General features: G+C 38.3%; 2 protein-coding genes across 2 annotated transcripts; both read right to left on the bottom strand.

The window, feature by feature from the left end:
* Window positions 1-3,311: 3,311 nt before the first annotated feature.
* Window positions 3,312-4,271, bottom strand: LOC143643494 (olfactory receptor 51I2-like). Its single transcript, XM_077112115.1, has one exon. It carries the CDS (start codon window positions 4,269-4,271, stop codon window positions 3,312-3,314), a length of 960 nt encoding a protein of 319 aa, XP_076968230.1.
* A 13,510-nt stretch (window positions 4,272-17,781) lies between these two features.
* Window positions 17,782-20,309, bottom strand: LOC143643495 (olfactory receptor 51E2). The gene has a single exon (XM_077112117.1). The coding sequence runs from the start codon at window positions 20,272-20,274 to the stop codon at window positions 19,312-19,314; it is 963 nt and encodes a 320-aa protein (XP_076968232.1). The 5' UTR covers window positions 20,275-20,309; the 3' UTR covers window positions 17,782-19,311.
* Window positions 20,310-21,116: the final 807 nt, after the last annotated feature.

The raw sequence follows: 21,116 nt of genomic DNA on the forward strand, positions 1-21,116 counted from the left end.
GTTGGATAAATGAATGAATAAATTTCAGGTTACTTCATCAGTAAATACGATGCATGAACAGGTTTGTTTAAGTAACAGCTCTAAAGCCACCTCTGGGTCAATTTCTCCACTGAGTAATTCATATTGAATGAAGGCAGCATTTAGTGCTGCCCTTGAAGTAGAATAGGAGATGAATACAAAGGATAATTTCTGTAGCATGAGATAAGTGCTCTAAGGGGGTATGTACAAGTTGCAGAGGGACCAGAGAAGAGGAAGTCAAGAAACAGGGCACAGAAGACAGGACCTTTTATCTTCTCATACAAGAACAAAGATCTGCCTGTTAGGATGGACAAAGCAGGGGGCTGCTGCAGCAGCTGTGCAGCATACTGCCGAGGGTTATGCAGTTGTGGGTCCATCCTTGTGTTTCCTATTATTTGAGGCAATCTGGGGAGGGCTGCTAGGCCCTGCCCCAGAAGCTTCACTTTGGACATGCTCTATAGACCCTATGCTATATTCTTTCACATCTTTCATTCATTCAAAAATTCAAAAATAATCATGCTGAACCTTATGTGCCAGGCCCAAGTTAAGCATTGAGAACACAAGGATAACTAAAACAGTGTCCCTGGCCTCAGGGATTTCACAATATTCTATAAGATTATTTATAATCACAATACAGTGTGTTAAGTGTTATATGAAGGAAACACAGGATGCTCAGGGAGCACAGTTGAGACCCCTGCTTGATTTGGGGTAGAAGAGGGCAGAGTCTCAAATCCAGTCACAATGGAAATCATAGTCTGGTTAAAAGGAAATATAACTATTTTGCTCCATTTATCTTCTACCACTGTCTTCCTAACACAGATGGATTATTTTATGCAGACTTAGTCTTAGTCTTACCCCTGCACTGCTAAATAATTAGAGAGTGTCCTGTCCCTCTTGAAATATAGGAGGACCCTAAGAGTAAAGATACCAATATGTGTGTATATGTACATGCAAATACATATTTCCCTACTCATGCTTTCTGGTTTTTATAAATATAAAACCTAATCAAACAATAAAATAAAAACAAAAAATAAAGAAAGAAACAAAGAACCCTAATAAAACATTGAAAGAATATTATAAGAAACACTTGCATTCCCATCCCCTGGGATAGATAACATTTTTATCAAATTTGTGTTCTTTCCCCTTCCCCACTGTTTTGCTTAACTCATTTGAAAGTAAATTGTAGACATTACACTCCTTCCAAACTAAATAATCATGCAACCCCTCAAAATAGATTCTCCTGTATAACCACAATATCATTTTTACCCCAGAGAACACTGTTAATCTAACAGTATCACTATCCAATATTTATTAAAATTTCCACTATAGTTCTAAAGATGACTTTTATAGCTATTGCTAGTTTTTTACCAATGATTCAAAATTCATCCAGTGTTTGGTTATTATGGCTGTTCAATTTCTTTGAATCCAGATTAACCCCCTGACTTTTTTTTGTTGTTTGTTTGTTTGCATGGGTAGGCTCTGGGAATCAAACCTGGGTCTCCGGCATGGCAGGCGAGAACTCTGCCACTGAGTGACCGTCACACCATCCAACCCCCTGACTTTTTAAACACTCTAGGCCAGTTTGTATGTGTGTGTGTTTTGTTGCTTTCCATATTTTTGATTTTTCTGATTATTTCCACATGGTTAGACTTAGGTTAAACATCTTTAACAAGAATTCTACATGTGATATTGTGCCCTTATTGCTCATATATGCTCATATGTATAAGCACATGGCACATGTGCTCAGAGCATCCTGTGATTGATTAAGCCAGGTTAGATCACTGCTTAATGTGGTAATTGTCAGCTTTTCATTATAAAGGTACATTCTTTTCTCCTTAGTAAGTAATCTATGTGGTGATCTTTTGAGGATGCATGGATAAACTGTTTTATGTCTTGGAAACATTTGTTGGTTATTCTTGTCTAAAACAATTATTTCATTAAAAGTTGCAAAAAGTTGATTTTCTAAATCAATCCTTTTATCTTTCTTAGGTGACATTCCTCTATAACAGAGTTTCTCTTTCTCTTTCTTTTTGTTTTCTTATTTTTTCCTTTCTGAGTATCACTATCAACTTGTAATTTAAACAATCAATTTGTTATAATACATTGAAGTAACTATTTTTAATTTTCTAATTGTCCCACTTCTGTCCCTTGTTAGCCCCTTCAAATCAGCCTTTGTGTATTTTTCTTCCCATGACACTATTGTTTTTGTATGCTTTGTTGCTTTCAGGCACAAGACGTTCCAGTATCACTTTATGTTTCCCTGCTTCCTACTTGGGATTGACCATTTCTATAAGGATACCATGTTCTCTGCAGTGGGGAGTGGAACTGAGCACCCAGAAGGTGGGTGCTAGCTCTGCTCATTGTTGAGAATGTCATTGCTTTTGGGCATTTTCAATGGACAGAGACAAGAAATTTATAGATAATTTAAAAATATGTATGTCTACTTTTCTCCATTCTTTGATGACCTTGATTTAATTTTAGCCTCCATTCTCTTCTCCTAGGTTAATTATAACAACCTCCTAACTGGTTTCCCTGCCTATCCTTTCTCTACCTCCACTTTTCCCTTTCTAATACCTAATATACAGTTAAGCTGTGCAAACTTCTTCAATGCAATAGCTTATACGACTGACTCTGAAACATAGAATGAAGACCAAATATTTTAATAAAGTCTGAAATGCTCCACAGAGTTGCAACCTTCTGTTTCTTTCTCATTTCCCTTCAATACGCATATTCACATTTCATGCTGAGTCACACCTACCTACTCGCCTTTCCACAAGCACACCACATTCTTCAACACCTCAGTTTTCCCCACGTATGATATTCACTTTATCTGTTATGTACTACTCTTCCCCTCCCTGTTCTCTGACTCACAAACTCCCACTCACCTTTCAATGGCCTTCCTATCTGACTCCTTTTTCATTTCCTCTTGGTAGGGTCAATAAACCCTCTTCTGGATCCATACAGCCCTTTGTGTGTACAGGTCACAACCTTATTACACTTACTATAATTGTGTGTTTATAAGGCTCTGTTCTCCAATGGAGGGAAGAATTCACTTTAGGATCTCTAATGCTGAGCACAAGTCCTTGGACAATTTTCCTGGACAAACTATTTGAAGTCAATGAGTGCATGGTGGAATCAAGCTGTCCTTCCTTCATCAGTCTGAAGGTATCCAGTCGATTGTCAGACTCTTGACAATTTGTGTCTGGGCTCTAGATAAGGACTTGCTGGGCATAAGATATGGCTGTTTGTTGCAACATTTTCTCCTAAGATCCTATGATTATTCCTTGGTTTTATCAGCTTTGGCCTGTCACTCTTAGCACCTTGAGCATGGCCTCCCTGATGGGCTTGGATGTGACACTGTAGATGATGGGGTTGAGCACAGGAGGCACCACCAGGTACATGTAGGCAACCAGGGCATGGATGATGTGAGGCAGGTGCCTCCCAAAATGGTGGATCATGGACACACCTATGGCAGGGATGTAGAAAACCAGAACAGCTAAGATACGAGAAACACAGGTGTTGAGGGCACACAGGTGCTCCTGTGGAGAGGTCAGCCCCATCATTGTATGAAGGATGAGAGTATAGGACAGGACAATAAGCAGGGAGTCTACATCCACCATGGATAGAACCACATAGAGTCCATAAATGATGTTGACAGTAATGTCAGCACAAGCCCTTTTCATGACATCGGCATGGAAACAGAAGGAGTGGGACAGAAGGAGCTTGTCAGGGCAGAAGTTCAGACGTTTAAGCAGGAAGGGCAGTGGGAAGAGGGACATAGTAGCATGGGCCACAATGGCCAGCCCAATCCTGATGATGACGTTATTTGTGAGGACAGCAGCATAGCGCAGGGGGTTGGAGATGGCCACAAAGCGGTCAAACGACATGGCCAGGAGCACCGACGACTCCACCACAGAGCAGGAGTGGAGGAAGAACATCTGGATCAGGCAGACATTGAAGCTGATAAGCCGGCGGTCAAACCAGAGCACAGCCAGGGTGGTGGGCAGTGTGGACAAGGTGAGGCCCACGTCAGTGAGGGCCAGCATGGACAGGAAGTAGTACATGGGCTGGTGCAGGCTGGGCGTCCTCCTCACTGCCAGAAGGATCAGGCAGTTTCCACTGAGGGCCACAGTGTACATGGAGAAGGGGATGGAGATCCAGCCATGAACAGCCTCCATCCCTGGGATGCCAATCATCAGGAAAGCAGGTGGCTGGAAGAAGGAGATGTTGGCATAGATCTGGGAAGGGAACATCCCCAGGAGGCAGATGAGGCCTCCAGAATGATGCGGTGTCTTCAATCTGGGTAAAAAATAAGGAGAAAAGACAAAATGATTGAGAAAAACACCAGTTTTTTTTATTAGGTGCCATTGGTTCAAGCAGAATAGCAAACAGGATGAAAGTAAAGGAGTGTTAAATGTATTTCATCTAAAATAAACGAGGGGAATGCTGCAACGTAAACTTATTGACTATAAAAGTCTCATTTGAAAATGTGAAACAGTGATCTCTCCACATCTTGAACAAAGCAATGTTTTCTTTAAGAGAGTCTAAACAAAAATGCTCTATTTTAATCAAGGATCAGTCACCTCAGTGGCATGTGTTGCAAGCATAGTTCAGAAGCCTGAATGGTTGCCACAGGGAGTTTCTATCTTCTTTTTCTTAGACTCAGCTAACCAATCCTAAAATGAAATAAGCAAACAGAATGACCTAAAGATAAGGTCAATAAAATGGAGAGAAAGTCACCCCAGAATTAATTTAGCTGAGATTTGAAAACCCAGCAAAAACAGGTCTGTGAGCCGAGATCCCTGGGGTTGGCAGGCAGGCCATGCCTAGGCAGTGTAATCAGCTCACTGTGAAAATAAAAGGCACCAACTATTTTTGAAGGTGGGACTGGGGGCTATATTGTACCTATAGAGTAGAGAATTCTGTATATCTTTGTAGGAATTTTTAAATAAAATTTTTATTAAATTAAAATTGCTGGCTGTGTCTGTTCAATCATCTTACATTCCTTCTCTCACATATGCTATTTTTGTGCATATATCAGGTCCTGCTAGAACTCATTCCATTCAAGTATAAGTAACAGAGAGGCTGCAACATAGAATTTTTGCATACGTATTTTATAAAAATTAAAAGGGATATAGCAAGTTGATGATTTGCAAAAATACTCTTTGAGATAAGGAATTATTGTAGGAAAGATGACATTCTGTATAAAATATTTTCTAAATGTTTAAGGAGATTAAGCAAAACACAAACCAAATTGAAATTTATGATATTAGAATGTAAAATGATTTGATAATAAAGAAAGAAAATGAAAAACAAAATAGTAAAACAAAGGAAATAACATGAAGAAAATAATAAGAGCCATTATAAAATTAGCAATATTCTTGCTACAGAAAGACGGTACTGCTTATAGCATTCAGTAAAAGGGAGAGCATGATTGAGCATAATCAAATGTAAAAATTAAAACAATCAGGAGAGTATTTAGAGAGATTATAATAGATATGTTGAATAAATAATGGAATTCTAAACCTAAGTATTCCTGAAGGTCATTAAAATAAAAAAGAAAAACAAAATATCCAAATTATCATGAAATACTATTTGACAGAAAAAAATATTAAAAACTGAATCTTTATATCAAGTTGCTTTTCATTTTTTAGTAAATAAACAATAAAGAATAAGCAAACCTAGATATATGCTCAGACATAGTTTGTAAATAGCGATGCAGTCAGAAAAATTCAGATCGAGGAAAACTTGAGAAGACAAAATTCCATTTTCCCATAAATAATTGAAAGAAATACAAGAGGGGAGAGAATCTGTAGATTAAACAAGACTTGTCTTATATCAGTCAAATGCAATGTATAAACCTTGTTAAGATTTTGTTTTGATCAAGCCAACTATAAAAAGTGAACCAACTAAAAGACAAAAATTCTTTTATGGGATACTTTGGAAAATGGAATACTGATTGAGTTTTTGTGATAACATTGAGTGTGTGTACGAGTATAATATTGTAGCTATGTTTTAATATCTTTTAAAATATTTCTGAAATATAGAATGACACAGTGACCTAAACTAACTTCAAAATAATTGGGGATGGAGTGGGGAACATGTGACAGGAAGTGTATGTGGCTATAGATGCAAGAGTGATTGGGAGCAGATGATGATGGAAGCTGGGATGTAGATATATAGAGATGTCTTGTATCTTCTCCTCCCTACTTTTGAGGACTTATGAATTTTTTTTCATAATAACTGATTAGTAAAACAATAGTTTTCCTCTCTAAAATGTTACAAAATTTAACAAGAAGAATTTTCTAGTTAAACACAGTGAGTTGTACATGTATGTTTATACTAGAGAGATAGTGTAAAATGATAGTAAAAAACTAAGTTATTAACTGAGACAGAACAACAGGATGGGATATAAAGGGTGCAAACAGTATTATGGCTGATGAATTAAAATGAGGAAAAGTGGCATTTGGCTGAAATAGAAGACTAAGTTCTTGTAGAGAGAAGGTTATGCCACCAATTCACTTCAAAAGAACTAAGAAGTTAGAGTTGATAAATGCAAGAGTGAGGAGTGGGTTTCAAAAGGATGATTTTTTTTGAACATTTTTTATTGTATAATATAACATATATACAGAGGAAAGAAAGAAAAAAGCAATAATTTTCAAAGCATTCTTCAATAAGTAGTTTCAGGACGAATCCCAGAGTTTGTCATGGGCTAACATTTCATCATCTCAGATTTTTTCTTCTAACTGCTTCAGAACATTGGAGGCTAGAAGAAATATGTAAATTCTTATCATCACAATTGACATTGTTTTCTTTTTTTTTTGTGAAAAATGACATATATACAAAAAGTAATAAATTTCAAAGCACAGTGCAACAATTAGTTGCAGGACGGATTTCAGAGTTTGGTATGGGTTACAATTCCATAATTTCCCGTTTTTACTTCTAGCTGCTCTAAGATAGTGGAGACCAACAGAAATATCAATATAATGATTCAGCAATCATACTCATTTGTTAAACCCTACCTTCTCTGTCTAACTCCATCATCACCTTTGCTTTTTCTCCCACTCTTTAGGGGTATTTGGCTATGCCCATTCTAGCTTTTTCATGTTGAAAGGGGCTGTTGATAATACAGGGTAGGGGGATGGAACTAGCTGATGTTCTAGAGAGGCTGGCCAAAAGAGGATGATTTTATAATGATCAGCTATAAGATCCCCGTTCCTAGGTGTACCTTACACTTTTGTAAAAGAGATTATTTTCTGGAAAAATTCAACCAGTAAGGCTCTGGACCCAGGCATGCTAGGTGGAAATGAAAAATGGACAGTACTGAAAACAAGGGGAATGAGGAAAGTGAGATAATTCAACTCGCATTGCCCACTCAGTTCACAGATTCCTCATAATCAGCTTTATTCTGCACCACTGGATGACCGCTATGGAGGATCCCAGACAGAAAAGTGTGAAAAGGCATTCCTTTGCAGAAATACTAGTCCAGATTAGGGTGGCTGAGAGGCTGAACCAGTGCTCAGATTACTTCAGAATGCCAGATGGAGATAGAACTGAAGAAACCCTCTCACCAATTCCTATCGAGAGTGTAGGAGAGATGGCATCATCTTTCAGCCCCTCTTGTTCAGCCAAGGGATGGGCTTCTGCTTCTGATTGTCGCAGACTTTTTATTCCTCTTGCTTCTGTGTTTTGCCCAGCCCCTTCCCAGTGGTAGCCCTAACTGTGGCTGCAGAATATGGGATCTTTGAGCTCTTTCCCCTCTGGGAAATGAAGATGGGGCCTCAAGTTACTCACCATGGCTCCTGTCCCGGGCTGCCCTGTTGCTCCACATCCTGAAGGATCCCAGGATGTCTCTGCAGCAGTGGGGTGGAGTTTTATTTAATAGTAAATGGATGCCTCAGCCGCAGTGCCTGTCCCCAGAGAAGCCCCTCTGGAGCCCCAGAGGAGTCACTCCACTCAGGTCCTTGAGGAATGGGAAAGTTGGGCAGACTTGGAAATCAGGCACAGAAAACAGGTTGGAGGACCTTAGCAATAGGGAGGAAAGGGAGACCAAAATCATAGACTCAGCAATATCCCCATCAAGTGTCTATGATTATCATCAGAAGCTGTCAGCTTCAACAACCATCAACAGTGATTTGGGATTCTTCCAGGATAATATTCCTGAAGACTCCTCTGGGCCACGACACAGCCTGAGTCCTAAAGGAGCCCATAATTTTGGCAGAGGGTGGAGATATGGAGTGTTGTGGCTGGAAGCCAGAAGTGGTGGTGCTAAATCCAGACTGAGGGAATCAGGGACGGTTTCCTAGAAGAGGTGGAGAAGGAGCAGAATCTGAAAAGCCTGTAGACCTTGCTCTTACTTTTCAATCTAGGGCAGATCCCAGGACTCTTGACTTGAAGCACAGATGGGTAGAATCGTCCCACACTCCCCGTCTGGGACTGATCTGCTGAATCAGACAGGTTCAACAGAGGGGGCTTGACTGGTGGAAAGAACATGGACTACAGAGCCAGTCAGGCTAGGGTTCAAATTCTTGTACTGTCTCTTCTCACTTCCACTCCACATCTGTTCTGTGCTCAGCGCTTCCCTAAACCAGATTGCACTGTGGTAGGTCACCTGGAACCACTCTCTATGGACACATTCAACTCTCCTCTTTGACTTTGGCTACAGTTCCCCAGTCTGAACTAGGACCAGTCTACCTTGCTCCCTCCCTTCTTCCCCCTGTGGTGATCAGTAAACTTAGAGAAAAATCACACAGACTTGAAAATTTATGTCAAAAGAAACCATGGCCTTTAATCTGAACTGAGCCTTAGCACCACATCTTTCCTTTCAGTTTTTAAATTGTCACCGTTCTTTTCAAGCTCTTTATCCAACCTGCTACCTCTATGATCAATAGCTGAGTGATCTTCACCCAGAAAGCGGAGGCTACTGAGTGAGCGTTCTTTAAGCTTTCTGCCCACCCATCTCCTGCCTTGCCGACTTGCACTCCCACATCTATGCCATGCTAGTCAGAACATTCGAAAATACAAGTTGCTTCTTGTCAACCTCCTCTCCACCCTTTTAAACAGTTCTTATCTGTTCTTATGCTGCTTATCACTTAACAGCAATAAAAAAACAGTTATCACTTAACAGCAATAAAAAAGAAAAAGAGAGAGAGAGAGAGAGTCTGAACTCCACAGCATGACTCCAAAGAACCTTAAGTTTTCTTTTTTCAATTAAACTTTTTTATTTTGAGGTAGCTGTAGATTCACTTGTAGTTTTACGAGACAACACAGAGAAATTCCATTTTCTTTTCCCAGTTGCCCCCAGTGTTCACAAAGCTATAGTACAATATCATAATCAGGATATTGACACTGATACAGTCAAGATATAGAAAATTTCCATTACTACAAGGATATATCATGTTTCTCTTTCATAGTCATGCCCACTTCTTTCCTGCCCTAACCCCCTTTTTAAAAACATTTTTTTTCCTGTGAGATATAACATATATACAGAAAAGTGATAATTTTCAAAGTAAAGTTTAACAAGTAGTTGTAGAACACATTTTAAAATATAGTATGGGTGGCAGTTCCACAGTTTCAGATATTTCCATCATGTTCTTTTGGTACGCTAGGAACTAAAAAGAAATCATTCTCAGTCTTCAGGGATATTTAGGCAATGACCATTCTAACTTCTTCATGTTGAAAAGGGATGTCAACATTATGCCCCATCCTGTTTTTAATCCCTGTCAACCACTAATATCTTCTACATCACTATAGTTTTGTCATTTCCAATATGCTATATAAGTGGAATTGTATAGTACGCATTCTCTTCTGAAATTGGTTTTTTTAAAACTTAGTAAAATCCAGGTTTTTCATGCCCTTTTTATTCGCTGAATAGTATCACATGGCATAGCTATACCACAGTTTGTTTAATTATTCACCTGTTGAAGGACATCTGAGTTTCTGTTTTTGGCTATTATAAATAAAGTTACTACAAACTTTTGTGTACTTGTTTCTTGTTTTTGTGTGAACATATCTCTTCATTTCTCTGTGATAAAAATCCAAGAACATAAATGGTCAGTTAAGGTAGTTGTATGTTAAGTTTTCTTCAGAAACCACCACACTGCTTTTCAGAGTGGCCAAACCATTTTATATTTCTACTATCAGTGTATGGATGATCTAATCTCCATTTTCTTATCAGATTTGTTGTCACTACTTCTAATTTTAGAAGTGTAGTGATATCTCAATATGGTTTTCAACTGCATTTCCTAATGGCTAGTACCGTTCAACATCTTTTCATCTGCTTATTTGCCAACTGCATATTTTTTCAGGAAAATGTCTCTTCATGTTTTTTGCTAATTTTCTAATTGGATCACTAGTTTTTTTCTGGTTGAATTTTGAGAGTTTTTAATATATTCTTTGTATTAGTCCTCTTTGGACTAATATATTCTTTGTACATATCCTGTTGGATATATTGTTTGCAAATATTTTCCCCTGCTTTGTAGGTTGTCTTATTATCTTCTTAATAAGGTCTTTGAAATAACAGTTTTTAATTGGAATCAAATCTTAATTTTCATTTTGTTTTTTTATGCATATGCTCTTTTTCTTTTTTTTGGTGCATGGTCTGGTAATCGAACCTGGGTCATGCTCTTGATGTAAAATCTAAGAACTCTTTGGTTAGCTCTAGATCCTGAAGATTTTCTCTTTTTTTATTCCCTTTAAATTTTAATAGTTTTGCAATTTGCATTTAAGTTAGTGATCCAACCTTTCCCTGAACCTCATAAAGTTACAAGGTTCAGGGAAAGGTTCATTTTGTACCTATAAAAATCCAATTGTTCCAGCACCATTTGTTGAAAAGATTATTTTCCCTACATTCATTGCTTTTATCCCTTTGTCAAAAATCAATGGGGCAGAGTAGGGGGGTGTGGTGGCCATGGTGGTTCAGTGGCAGAATTCTCACCTGCGACGCCAGAGACCTGGGTTCGATTACCGGAGCCTGCTCATGCCAAAAAAAAAAAAAAAAAAAAAAATCGATGGGGCATATTTGTGTTGTCCTATTTCTGGGTTCTCTCTTCTGTTTCATTGATCTTTGTGACTATACCTTCACCAATGCCACATAACCTCCCTTTCTTTCTTTCTTCCTTCCTTCCTTCCTTCCTTTCTCCTCCCACCCCCAGCTCCTCTCTTTTTAGCCAAATAATTCTTGATGACTGTAGGTATATAATAAGTGTTGAAATTAGCTTGACTGGTTCTTTCCACTTTATGCTTCATTAAAAAAATTGTTTTAGGTACTGTCATTTCTATTCCTTTCAATGTAAGTTTTAGAATAATCTTGTTTATGTTTACAAAATATATTGCTGGGATTTTGATAGGAATTGTGTTAAACCTGTATATTATTTTCGGGAAAATAAGAATCTTTATTAAAGTTGAGTCTTCTAATTTATGAATTTGTTTGCCCTTCTTTGATTTATTTCATGACAATTTTGAAGTTTTCAGCATACAAGTCCTATTTATGTTTTGTTAGATTTACATTCATATATTTCATTTTTTGAGTGATTTTAACTGGCATTGTGTTTTTAATGTCATTGTAAAGGGCTCATTCCTAGTATATAGAAATGTAATAGATTCGTATATTGTATTTCGTATCCTGCAATTTTGTTGTACTTATTTATCAATCTAGGAGATTTGTATGTGTGTGTGGCAGATTCCATGAATATTTCTATATAGGTAGCTGTGTCCTTTGCAAATCTGGAAATCCTTTACAAATAGGGATATTTTTATTTATTTCTTTGTGATCTACATGCTGTTTTACTTCCCTTTCTTGCCTTACTGTACTGGCTATGGAGTATGTTGGATAAGAGTGTGAGAATGGACATCTTTGTTTTGTTTTCAATCTTAGGGGAGAAGTAGTCAGTCACCTACCATTAAATATAATATTAGCTGTAGATGCTTTTGTAGATGCTCTTTATCAGGTTGAGGAAATTCCCTCTATTCCTAATTTTTTGAAGGTTTTCTGCTGTTACATTGATTGAATGTTGAATTTTGTCAAATGTGTTTTTTCATTGATTGGTGTATTAGTTAGGGTTCTGTAGAGAAACAGAATCAACAGGGAACACTCACAAATATAAAATTTATAAAAGTGTCTCACATGACCACGGGAATGCAGAATCCAAAATCTGCAGGGCAGGCTGTGAAGCCGACGATTCTGATGGAAGGTCTGGACGAACTCCACAGGAGAGGCTCGCCAGCCAAAGCAAGAAGAGCCTGTCTCTTCTGAATCCTACTTAAAAGGCTTCCAGTGATTCAACTGAGCATTGTTTATTGCAGAAGACACTCCCCTTAGCTGATTACAAATGGAATCAGCTGTGGATGCAGCTGACATGATCATGATTTAATTCTATGAAATGTCCTCATTGCCACAGATGGGCCAGCCACTTGGTCAACCAAACAGGTACCACCGCTTGGCCAGTTGACTCATCAACCTGACCATAACAATTGGTATGATCATGTCATTTTTCTTTTTTAGTTCATTTATATGGTGGGTTACATTGATTAATTTTCCAATAAATTGAACTAGCCTTGCATCTTCAGAATAAGCCCCAACTGAGCATGGTGTAGAATTCTTTTCACATATTGATGAATTCTTTCTATTTGCTAATATTTTTATTTTTCTTGTAATATCTTTGTATGGTTTTGCAAAATGAATTGGAAAGTATTCCCTCTTTCTATTTCCTGGAAAAGAATGTATGTAATTCTTTAAATACTTGGAAGAATTTTCCAGTGAAACCATCTAGGCTTGGAGATTATTTTTTTTAGGATTTTGTAAATTATAAATTAAATTTCCTCAATAGTTACAGTTATTGAAATGATCTTTTTCATATTGGGTGAGTTGTGGTAGTTCATGTTTTGCTAGGAAGTGGTTCATTTTGTGTGAGTTGTCATATTTATGTGTGCAGAACTTTTTTGTAGTATTCCTTTGTTATTCTTTTTATGTCTGCAGGGTCTGTACTGATATTCTCTGTTTTATTCCTCATCTTGGTAATTTGTGTCTTCTCTCTTTTGCTTTTTTGTTTGGCATGCTGTAAATTTGTTAATTTTGTTAATTTTTTCAAATACCAGATCTTTATTTCAATGATGTTTTTCTATTTCAATTTCATTAATATGTGTTATTATTTTTATTATTTCCTTCCTTCTACTTGCTTTGAGTTCTTTTTCTAGTTTCTTGAAATGAGAACTTACATTATTGATTTAAGAATTTTCTAATGTATACATTTTAAGCTATAAATTTCCCTCTCTACACCTTATTTGTACCCCACAAATTTTGATATGTTGTCATTTAATTTTTCACTCATTTCAAAGTATTTTTATTTCCCAGGATTATTCAGAAGTACAGTGTTTAACTTGGAAGTGTTTGAGATTGTCTGTGGCTGCATTGTGGTTGGAGAATATGCTCCATCTTAGGGGATCCCAGCAGAAGATCCCCAGACTATGTGCTGACAATAAAAGCTTTTTGCAGTATCCCAACTCATCTAATTGTTTTATGTTTGCATATGCCATTTATTACCTTTGCTTTCCCATTTACTCTCACTCCTTTCCCCCCCTACCCCTACCTCAGTTTAATTATTGCTTATTCATGAAGCTTTCCCTCATTCCCACAGAAAATCTGCTTTTTCCCTCCTCTGGATTACACTCCACCTTCTAAATCACCCTATCAGGCACTGAAAGCCCTGTATTTATAAATCTGGTTTTATATCTAATACTATGTGTATACTATTGTTTATTTTTGAACACCTTCACCTAATACAGGGTCTGGAACGTTGTAAATGACTTTTGAATGTCTAACATTGAATAATATTAAAGAAATGGACATTGGACATGAACTTTGGCACCAGCTTTGAGGATTGGTGGTGATTATTCTCGGAAGGAATCCCAAATATGTGATGCTGTTAATCTCTGTCATAAATATGCATTCAGTATAAATCGTTACTTCCAATAATGAAAAGTCTGGGGAAGTCCCTATTCCCAGAAACCCTTAGACTTAATTTATGTTCTGCCTTTCTATTTTATTAGTCTGATCTGGGGTAAATGATGTGCTGCTCAAATGAGGATCAGATGGAATTACCGGAGAGATGAGGAGGCTGTGTCACTCATTGGGTAGTTCTCAGACTCTCTGGCTCTTGAAGGGAACTGGCTACCTAAATTGGTGCCCTCCACTGATCAGGCCAACATAAACATGGCTGGGAACAGGGCAGTGTTTTTACGGTCCTCAGTCCCTTGAGACCCTGTTTCACTGGGAAAGATTCTGTCACTACTGTGAACATTTGCCTGTCTCACAATTTCCAAGACCCCTCACAGCAGGGCCTGTCTGGGACTACCCCGCTGAGCCGATTCAGCTCCCCAAACTCTCAGATGACCTCCTCCAGGAAGCCCTTCTAGATCAATGGGAACAGGAAAGCAAACACACTCCCAGGACTTTGGTTCTTGTGAATGAGGAAGAAGCAGTGGCCATAACCCCCGTTTATTTTGTCACCTTCTAGAATGCAACCACATGTTCCTGGGGCAAACTTGAAAACTGTGGCTTTTCTGTTGTCTTACCTTTTTCATTATTTTCACTTCCATCTCATCTACCCCATCTTCCCCATCACTACCTCAACCTTAGTCCTGGTTCTAGGATAAGAGAGATAAAGAGGCTGGTTCTTAAACTTCAAGCTCCCAAGTTAATGTGGCTAGATGGCACTTTAAGAAAGTCTTGTTATAGGCAGAAAAGTACATTCTTATTTGGTTTTATCCCTCTGAGGCAGAAAATATTTCCCACTACCCTCTTATCGTAATAATAAATACTTGTATTTATGGAGTGTTTACTATGTGCTAAATGTTGTGCTAAACATTGTACATGGATTCTTGGACATAATTCTCACATCAATACCAAGGGATAGAAACTAATATCATCCCTAATAAACATTTGAGGACAATGAGGCTCATAGAGGGGAATGGACGGACTAGACTGGTCACAGAACTGTCTGTTTTTCTATTGGACTAGGTTTCCTTCTAATGAGCCTGTGACTATCTCCTGCAGTGGCAATTCCCATTTTGGAAGGAGGTTTGTAATTCTGCCACTTACTTATTTATGAATTTGGGGAAATTATATAAGGCTGTTGTGCCTCAGTTTCCTAATCTGTAAAATGGTCATATTAAATGTTTGTTTAGAAGATTTAGCCAAGAAGTGCTTAATACAGGGGAGAATAAATAGTTAACCTCAATAAATGGTAGTGTTCAATATAACAGAGGCATGTGAAATTCTAGATTTCACAAACTTTATCCCCTTCCTCTAACCCAGGTAGAGCATATGCTCTATGTGCCCCATGCCATGTGCCCTTGACCTAACTCTTGCCCTCACCTGTAGGCTAATTCATTCTATGTTCCATCTCAAGTGGATGTCCCATCTCTCTGCTTTCCTATTTGAGGGACTTCTCCAGTCCTAGGACCAGGAATACCCTGAAAGTGCAGAGGATTTAAAGCTTCAGAGGCAACCTTCAATCACATGCGGGTAAGAGTTGATGGATAGATGCCTTAGCTTACTGCTCACTGTTTGGATAGACAATTCCCTGAGGCATTCTATACAGGGGTCCTGGCCGAATCTGGTGCCCATTGTCTACAATCGTAGTCTAGGAGTAACCTTGTATTAAATTTTCTTCCTCTCCTGTTGCACTTCTTCTGCCCCCTTAATCCTGTTTCCTGGAATTATGTTCTAATTAATTTACCTTCACCCAAGTCTTTGTCTAAGGCACTACTTTTGGGAAAACTCAAATTCAGATAACAAGTATTTCTTACACAACTCACTGTCTCATGTTTAAGGAATTCTTATAGTTACAAATTTTGTTAAAGCCCACCAGCTAAAGACCACCATGGACATACTTGTGGTCAGACTTAGATTTATTAATTTGCTGCAGCTAAGAATATATCAAGGGAAACATAAACTGTTCCAAAAGGTGAGAATAAAGAAAGTATAATTATAAGTGGGGCTGGGGGCTGGGGTTATTCATAAGATGGTCTTATCAGGGATTGCTCAGAGGTCTCCTTTTAGAACACATGAATCCATGCACAGTTATTGTTAAATCAGTCTGTTCTTATCTTGAAACAGATAGGTATGAATAAAAACAGACAGGTATTAAAAAGAGTTCGAGCATGAATAGTTTGTGAAGCCTGTCATGGATTGGACTGGCACAATTTACCTGTTCCGTGAATTACATGTTATAGTTTTTGTGATTTATCTTTCAAATTTCAGTTCTTCCCTCACAGCCTAGCTGTTCACCAGGATGTTCTCCACTTTTCAACTTTTAGGTCATTCTATTTTGCTTCCTCCATCTATTATCTATTCCCATCAGTATGGACTTGTGAAAGTATTTTCTGACAGCCATAGGAGTAATGAAACATACTTGGAAACTCTTTTCCAGTTGTGCATTCATTTATTTATTTACAATCCACAAGTATTTTATTTTTTACATCTTTTATGCCATGAAGTCATAGGGAATAGGCTCCAGAAGCTCAGGCTCCTTTCTACTGGTTTTCACAAAGTATGCTTTTCTGGGTGGAGCAAACTGGCTCTTCACTTGAACTCAGTTACCTTTCTCTTTGGCTTCCTTTTTTTTTCCTGATCATTTTCCTTTACACACTTGGCTCTTAGACTGCTTAATATGCTCAATATACACATTAATTCTCTTGGCAAGAATCTTGCCTTTCCCTTTTGAACAGTACCCATTCCCTTGATGCCTACAATATTGCTTTCTTATAGATTTGCATGTGTGTGGCCAGAGAAACAACTCCTTGTTTACTGAAAGGCCTAGAAAACATATAGCGGATGCCTCTCCTCTTTCCCTTTGTGTTTGTCATTTTGGCAAATTACTTCAAGATGGCAGTTCCGGTTGAAAGACCATTTGTGTATTTTTATCTGAGACATGAATCCCTTTATAAGGTTATAGGTAGAAAAAAAGAACAACTGTGTAATTTAGTGTGCAGAGTAACAGGAACTCCTGTCTTCCACCTCTTATTTACTCATCCTTAGGCTATGTGACCAGATGTAAATACAATCAGTGTCCTCCATGACAAGATTTGCAGGCTATAAAAATTGCCACTGAAAGCAGGGACGTGTTATAATCCTAATGGCCCTACAATTCTTTGACCTACTTTGAAAAAATGAAGACCTTAGGGTAGAAGGAGAGGGAGAGGGGAAGAAAGCAAGAGAATATGAACAACTTGGGCTCTCGTAGGGGAAAGTAAGGAATTTATCAGCAAGAGATATAAGCTTCATTGTCTTGATAATCTGACTATGCTTTTATAGTGGGCGGTTGGGTATAATTTGTTGTAATCTAATGAAGAGGGAGATGGAAGAGGGTTAAATTTGTTGAGGGAAATATAAGGGAGTTCAATCTCATAGAATCCCCAATGATTTATCCACCCAAATTTCCCGCCCAAGACTTGTTCCGTGAAATTACAGAGGGAACACATCGACCCAATAATTGGAGTGAGATTTCATCTGCTCATCAAATTGCTCAACAACAAAAGGGGAATAGCCTACTTTGAGATACGAAGCATTTAACAAACATATATCTTGTCAGGACTCCTATTCAGGTGAAGAAAGACCTGGGAAACTCTCACATCTCCAAATTTGAGATTATAGGGTTCTATAAATGTAATAGCAATTGGCATAACACCTTGCAAAATTCAAAATAAAAATTTTATTGTATCTTGAACCTAAATTCAAACTCAGACAATATCAAGTGTCATACATTCAAAGTACTGGATGGATACAGGATGTACTAAAAAAAGGGAAGGCATGATAAAGAGATGTAGGAGACAAATTTCCAAAAATCTGGAAAAAAAAAAGCTGTTAGATCATGAAAGGTGGCTGTAAAATATGAAAAGTAATCTGGATTTGCTGTTGACAATAAGGGCAAGGTTATCTCTTATCACAAGCAAAGCCATACATCTTAGTACACAGCAAAGTGTAAATAAGATTTGCAAAGGCTGAGGAAGTAAATGGCAGATGTTAAACAGGAAGCAATAGAACAAGGTAGTTAAGACTTCTGGCCCTGCTCTTAAAAAATTTAATTTCAATTTTTGGCACAGAACCTAGGAATTGTATGACTTAGTTGCATCACCTTGCTAAGGTAAGCCTCATTTCTCCTGTTGTTATAAGGGGACAAAAATGGCACATACTCCATAAAATTGCTGTAAAGACCACATGAAACCTGTAAAACAGTTAACATTGCACCTGGAACACTGAAAAGCACTCAAGAAATGTTAATTAGCATTATGATTAAAGGCTTAGGTAAATTCCCAAGTAATGTCAACAGTGAGGACTGCATCTGTCCCTGGCACCCATAAATTATGAGTTTCATTTTCCCCACTTTCAAAGTTGTTTAGTAGTACATGTCAGCTGAACAAGAACTCCATAATAAAAAAAAAAATAGAAAGTAGCACATTTCTTTCAAGGCATGGGTTGTTTTTCAAATTTGTTTCAATCATGTACCCTCATTGTTTTGCTTAACATCATAAGCATGTTTGTTGCGATAACAGAGTCTTCCATCGATTATTAAAGGCCACATGATATTCCATTATGTAGATGGGCCATACTTTTGTTTACTGTTCCTTATTTTTATATATTATACCCAGTTTTTCTAATATATTACTCCAAATAATGCTGTAACTAGTATATTTTATTAATTTTTTCCCTGTATTTAGGGCTATTTTGTGAGGATTAATTTTCAAAAGTGAGATATCAGCTCTAAAGGATATAACTCTTTTTAAACACTAAAGGATATCACTCCATTAAGAAAAAAATCTTGCTACATATTGACAAATTACTTTTCAAAGGTTTTGAATTTACACTATCGGTGGTGATTCTCAAGAATACCTGTTTCAACACAACCTCACTTTCATTGTGAATTTTCATTAATGAAAACTCTTAATTTGATAGGAGAAATGTCATCTGATTATTGATTTAATATAAGTTTTTTAGGTACTAATTAGACTGAATAATTTTTCCCATTTCAAAGCTAATTGTCACTCTACCTTGTGCTGCCTTACTATTTATTGATGAGTATTGTGGATTTCCTAATTTAATTTTTTATATAATAAAGAGACCAATTGCTTTTTTACTTATGCAAGGGGATCATTATAGCCTCTCAAACATACTGTGGTACCAGGAACAGAGACAGAATTTTAGAAAATAAGCACTGATGGGCAACCAGAACTAAGCTAACATTAGGTAATGATTATATCAAGCCATTAAGGATAAGAGGAAGTGGTGTGGGTGGGTCAACTGCTTCCCACAGTCTGAAGGTCCTTGTCACAGCTGATCTTGAACATGGCCAGCATGCGTGTTCTGATCTCTTTGGTCTTGGCACCATAGATGATGGGATTGATCACAGGAGGCAAAAGCAGATAGATATCACCCATGAGAACATGTACAATGGGATCAAGGCTGTTTCCAAAACGGTGCGCCACTGAGAGGCCAATGAGTGGCACATAGAAGGCCAGAACCACACTGATGTGTGACACACAGGTCCCAAAGGCCTTGGCCCGCTCTGACTTGGAAGGTAGCTGAAGAACAGTTCGTATAATTAAAAAATAAGATAGGGAGATGAACATGACATCCACACCCATGACCAGCAGGATGGCGGTAAGACCGTAGACCACATTGGGCATAGTGTCTGTACGGGCCAAGTTCATCACATCCTGGTGCACACAATAGGAATATGAGAGCACATTAGAGTGGCAGAAGTTCAGTCGCTTGATGAGCAGAGGCAGTGGAAAAAAGAAGAGAGATCCACGGACCACGGCCACCATGCAAATCTGGGCTGTTACTGTGTTGTTGAGCACTGCAGCGTGGCGTAATGGGTGACAGATGGCCACATAACGGTCAAAGGCCATGGCCAGAAGGATGGTGGATTCAACAGCTGAGAGAGCATGAATAAAGAACATCTGGACAAGGCAGGCATCAAATGTAATCTCCCGGGAGTCAAACCAGAAGATGGCAAGAATCTTGGGCATGGTGGATGTAGACAAGGCCAGATCGATTACTGCCAGCATGCAGAGGAAAAGATACATGGGAGCGTGCAGACTGCGCTCAGTCCTTATGATGAAGACCACGATGCAGTTTCCAAATATTGCCATGACATACATTGAAAGCAGAGGAAAGCCCATCCAGAAATGGGCTTCTTCTAGTCCTGGAACACCAATAAGCACAAAGGTGGCATGTGTGAAGTTGCAAGAAGTCATAGTTGGCACTGAGGAGGCGGGTCTGGAGTGGGTGAGGTCACATTGGAGCCTGATGACCTGCTAGGACATGGAGCATAATCAGAGACCTAACCTGGAGACCTGGAGACGGAGGGCCTCTTAGTCCTCAGTCTTCCTTCCTAACCTCTCTTCTCTCCTTCTTCCCAAACTCTAGGACTCTCAGGTCTTTTATCCCCTTTTCTAAGGGATCGGGGAAGAAGGATAGCTCAAATACATTATCAATCACTACCCTCAAGGTTTATTTGAATTTTTAGAAGGGACTCAGAGGGAAACAATGCTGATCTAAAAAATGTGGCTTTGCCAAATTCCCTCAGACTCCTCACCCTGCCCACACCTTCACTGTATAGATACTGAATGGCTCTTTCCTCAGATAAGGTTTAAGAGATACCCCATTGGGAATCCCTTTCAGAAGTGGCTGTGTCTGTTCTTTCACTCATTTACCTTGTTTCATAAGCGTTTATTACATGACCTAACCTGTACAAGGTTGTCAGCTACATGCTGCTGATATGGACATGAAAGTCACTTCTCACCCAATAGATGCCCTGCATAGTGTGAGAGATAATCAGGTAGACAAAAAACCAAATTATTAGAGTATTTTGATGGACACTAGCATTAGGCTTGTGTTTATTGCATGGGAAGGGAGGGAACAATGATCAGAGGACCTTCCTGAAAAAGATGATGATTCTTCTGTTTAGTCTTGAAACATGAGTAGAAATTAGACAGGCAGAAGAGGGTATAAAGAGTGGTCCAAGGCAGTACAGGTAGGGTCTTTTTTTTTTTTTTTTTTTTTTGCTATTTTTCAGGATTCCAGTTCTAAGGTCAGT

This window comes from Tamandua tetradactyla, chromosome 8, assembly GCF_023851605.1.
Source record: "Tamandua tetradactyla isolate mTamTet1 chromosome 8, mTamTet1.pri, whole genome shotgun sequence".
Lineage (NCBI taxonomy): Eukaryota > Metazoa > Chordata > Mammalia > Pilosa > Myrmecophagidae > Tamandua > Tamandua tetradactyla.